The sequence below is a fragment of the Cervus canadensis genome, chromosome 21 (assembly GCF_019320065.1).
Source record: "Cervus canadensis isolate Bull #8, Minnesota chromosome 21, ASM1932006v1, whole genome shotgun sequence".
NCBI classification, from domain to species: domain Eukaryota; kingdom Metazoa; phylum Chordata; class Mammalia; order Artiodactyla; family Cervidae; genus Cervus; species Cervus canadensis.
The window spans coordinates 57,390-61,057 of NC_057406.1; the positions used below are offsets into that span (position 1 = coordinate 57,390).

Genomic DNA, 3,668 nt, shown 5'->3' on the forward strand with positions numbered 1-3,668 from the left:
TCAAGAAGCCAGTGTCAGCAGACAAGGTGTTTTAAAGAAAAACCAGCAATTGCGGAGAAGATCTGCAGAGTGGACTCATGTCCCAAGACCAAATCCAAAGATTCTACTTGGCCATGACAGCCTTTAAAGGGAAAGGATAGTCTTTCCTGAAGGGGAAATAATCTCAGTGAGTCACTGAGGCAGGAGGCTGGGCTCCACAGTACTGAGTGCGGGCTGACTGACTCTGCCTTCAGCTCTTGTCTTGCCCACCTGATCTACCTGCAGGATCGCTCACGGAGTTTTTGGAGGTAGAGTTAGTCATTCTTTAACTACTTAATTCTTTATTCTTACTTCTCTTTATCTAGGAAAAGAATAAACAGGTTAATTAAGTGCTTTGCAGGTTAGAGGGGAACAGAAATGGGCAAAAGAACTGCTTTCACATTTGCTTTTCAAATGTCTTCAGACAAGGAGGAGAAAACCAAACGTTTCTGTGCAGAGAGGCGCACATCACCCAACCAGAGTGGCGTTGCCTTACTGAAAGAAGTATTGGAGAAACTCATGGAGGCGCTTCAATTAGTTACTCAAGTAATCAATAGAAAGGGACAATTTTACTTGAGCCAATTTCAGGATTATAACCCAGGAGAGAGTCTTTCAGAAAGCTCAGAAAACTATTCTGCCTATTCGAGGTCAAAGAACAGTTATATACATTTTTGAGACTAAGGGTTATATATCAGATGATGTGTTCATAGTTTACACAATCCAGATCTGCCTGTACAAGGCAGTAGTGGGTCATCGTTACTCAGCCAAGGCCTGGTTAATGCAGGTGCACGGCACACACTAAAGGGGAAGAAGATGCCCAGACTGGGAGAAATTTTAACTTTTTTTCTTGTCTTACACCAAAATGTGAATTTTATTTCATCACTCTGATTAAAGATCTATTGAACCCAGTGAGAATAAACCAGCCTGGCACCCCTTTTAGGTGTGAACAGTTAGTCGCTGCTTTCACTGGCACAGGGGCCAGAGCAACAGAGACGCCTGGACCTCGGGTCAGCATTCTGTCTCTCTCTCATCTGGCTGAGTGTCTTTTTTCATGTTATTTTATTCTGTTTTGGTCAACTAACCAAACAAACTGTGTAAATTTGAAATGAAATGATCTGGAGGGAAATTATTTAAACTTTTCATAATCTTGAACAAGAGTCACTACATTTGAAGTATCATAATAGCATGTTGTTCTTCCTTTAATAAAAACGTAACAATACAAAAGTGAGTTACTAATTAAAGTATGATTAAGCTTAGTTTCAGTCATGTAATTGTGTATAGCACACTTTAAAAGAGGTATGTGTTATGTATTTATTTATTTTTATTTTTATTCTTTTTTGAATCTTGTAGCTTTTATTTCAGTGATTAAAAGATGCAGTAAATGGAAACTGCACTGATTTACATTAGGCATGCACCTCGACCTGATACTGCTGTTAGTTTCTGACGGGCCCAAATCTTAATTTTTTTCATTGAGGCACATCGTTAAATTTTTTTGAACTCTGATACACAGGGTAAGTTAACTTCTTCTCTGTGGCAGTTTAATATGAAAATTACGTTCACTGGCTAGATTCCTTTAACTAAAGGCCTCTAGACTCTCAGGCAACCTGTACTAGCTCGAGATCATATGTCATATAGATATTTAAGTGAATCATGGTATAAGGGAGACAGAGAATCTAGAAAGTTGAAATATATTTTTTCCAGCACTGATAATTAAACACTAGATAAGGAGGCCTACAGTTGAGTACCAAATTACTCTTCCCCTACTGCTGCCATTTCTGAGAGACACAAAGATGTATACTGATCTCCCCCAAAATCTGAAATGGATCCACACAAATAACAGATTATTACCTATCTGGTCCCAGTATCAAATTATACAGCAATTCCACTATTAAAATTATAGGAAGCAGTTAATGGGACTACAAGAAAAGCATCATCCCACAAACAGTAATATGCATCTAGTAGAGTTTTTCATTCACCTGTCAATTGTTTTCACAAGATTAGCATTAAAAAAACACAACCCCAAATACATCTGACCCTCAAATCCCCCACATCAAAAATTGGTCTTTGTTCATTCTCAGATGACAGGATGTCCCAAGAGTGACAAAGGTGGGGGCCAATTCCCCCATAGCCTTTTCTTCAACTATCCCATCAACCGCTCTTCATCTCTTGAACTACCTTCCTTTTCCAAAGAGGTAATGCTGAGGTCAGTCAGAAAGGCTTTCTGAGAAGACTGGCTTGGATTTCTGCATCTGTTCCAGTCGATTCAAGATGAATTGGCTTGTGTCAATGAAGCGCTCAACGCAGTTCACAAAACAGGCCTCAGCCCGACTGTCCAACTTTGGCCCAGGCTTGTCCATGCACTTTTCCCAACAAAGTTCCGTCATCTGGTGCACCAGCTGCTGGAAGCGCTGCTTCTGAGTCTCCACCTCAATGAAATGCTGCAGCTGCGGGTCTACTGAGCCCAAACCCGCCGCGGAGGAAGAGGAAGAATCCATCCCAGCGCGGTCACGCGTGCGGAGACGAACTCCACAGCGACTCACCGACCTTCACGTGTGTTATGTATTTAATTGCAGAGTTAGTTAAGGAAATTAATCCAATTGGCAATTGATGCTTTTGAACTGTGGTGTTGGAGAAGACTTTTGAGAGTCACTTGGACTGCAAGGAGATCAAACCAGTCCATCCTAAAGGAAATCAGTCCTGAATATATCATTGGAAGGACTTGATGCTAAAGCTTAAGCACCAAAACTTTGGCCACCTGATGCGAAGAACTTACTCATTGCAAAAAATCCTGATACTGGAAAAGATTGAAGGCAGGAGGAGAAGGGGACGACAGAGGATGAGATGGTAGGATGGCATCACCAACTCGTTGGACATGACTTAGAGCAAGCTCCGGGAGTTGGTGATAGAGAGTGAAGCCTGGCATGCTGCAGTCCATGGGGTCACAAAGAATCGGACAGGACTGAGCGACTGAACTGACTGACTGGCAAGAAAATAGCACTGTTCCCAGATCACTGTGGAAGGGTGTTAATGTTACATCATAGGTATTTATTTACAAACGAGAATATCTACAATAGGGCATTTAGCATTTCTCTGTGTGGTTTCAGCACCATACAGCACCGATACAAAGCTGTATATTGTCACCCTGCTTATTTAACTGATATGCAGAGTACATCATGTGAAATGCCAGGCTGGATGAAACACAAGCTCTAATCAAGATTGCCAGGAGAAATATCAATAATTTCAGGTACGCAAAGGACACCACCCTTATGGCAGAAAGTGAAGAGGAACTGAGCAGCCTCCTAATGAAAGTGAAAGAGGAGAGTAAAAAACCTGGCTTAAAACTCAACATTCAAAAAACGAAGATCATGGCATCCTGCTCCATCACTTCATGGCAAATAGATGGGGAAACAATGGAAACAGTGACAGACTTTATTTTCTTGGGCTCCAAAATCCCTACAGATGGTGGCTGCAGCCATGAAATTAAAAGATGATTCTTGAAAGAAAAGTTATGACCAACCTAGACCACATATTAAAAAGCAGAGACATTACTTTGCCAACAAAGGTCTATCTAGTCAAAGCTATGGTTTTTCTAGTAGTCATGTATGGATGTGAGAGTTGGACCATAAAGAAAGCTGAGTGCCGAAGAATTG

General features: G+C 41.2%; 1 protein-coding gene across 1 annotated transcript; it reads right to left on the reverse strand.

The window, feature by feature from the left end:
* Positions 1 to 1,328: 1,328 nt before the first annotated feature.
* LOC122423452 (mitochondrial import inner membrane translocase subunit Tim8 A-like) lies at positions 1,329 to 2,564 on the reverse strand. The gene has a single exon (XM_043440533.1). The coding sequence runs from the start codon at positions 2,511 to 2,513 to the stop codon at positions 2,223 to 2,225; it is 291 nt and encodes a 96-aa protein (XP_043296468.1). The 5' UTR covers positions 2,514 to 2,564; the 3' UTR covers positions 1,329 to 2,222.
* Positions 2,565 to 3,668: the final 1,104 nt, after the last annotated feature.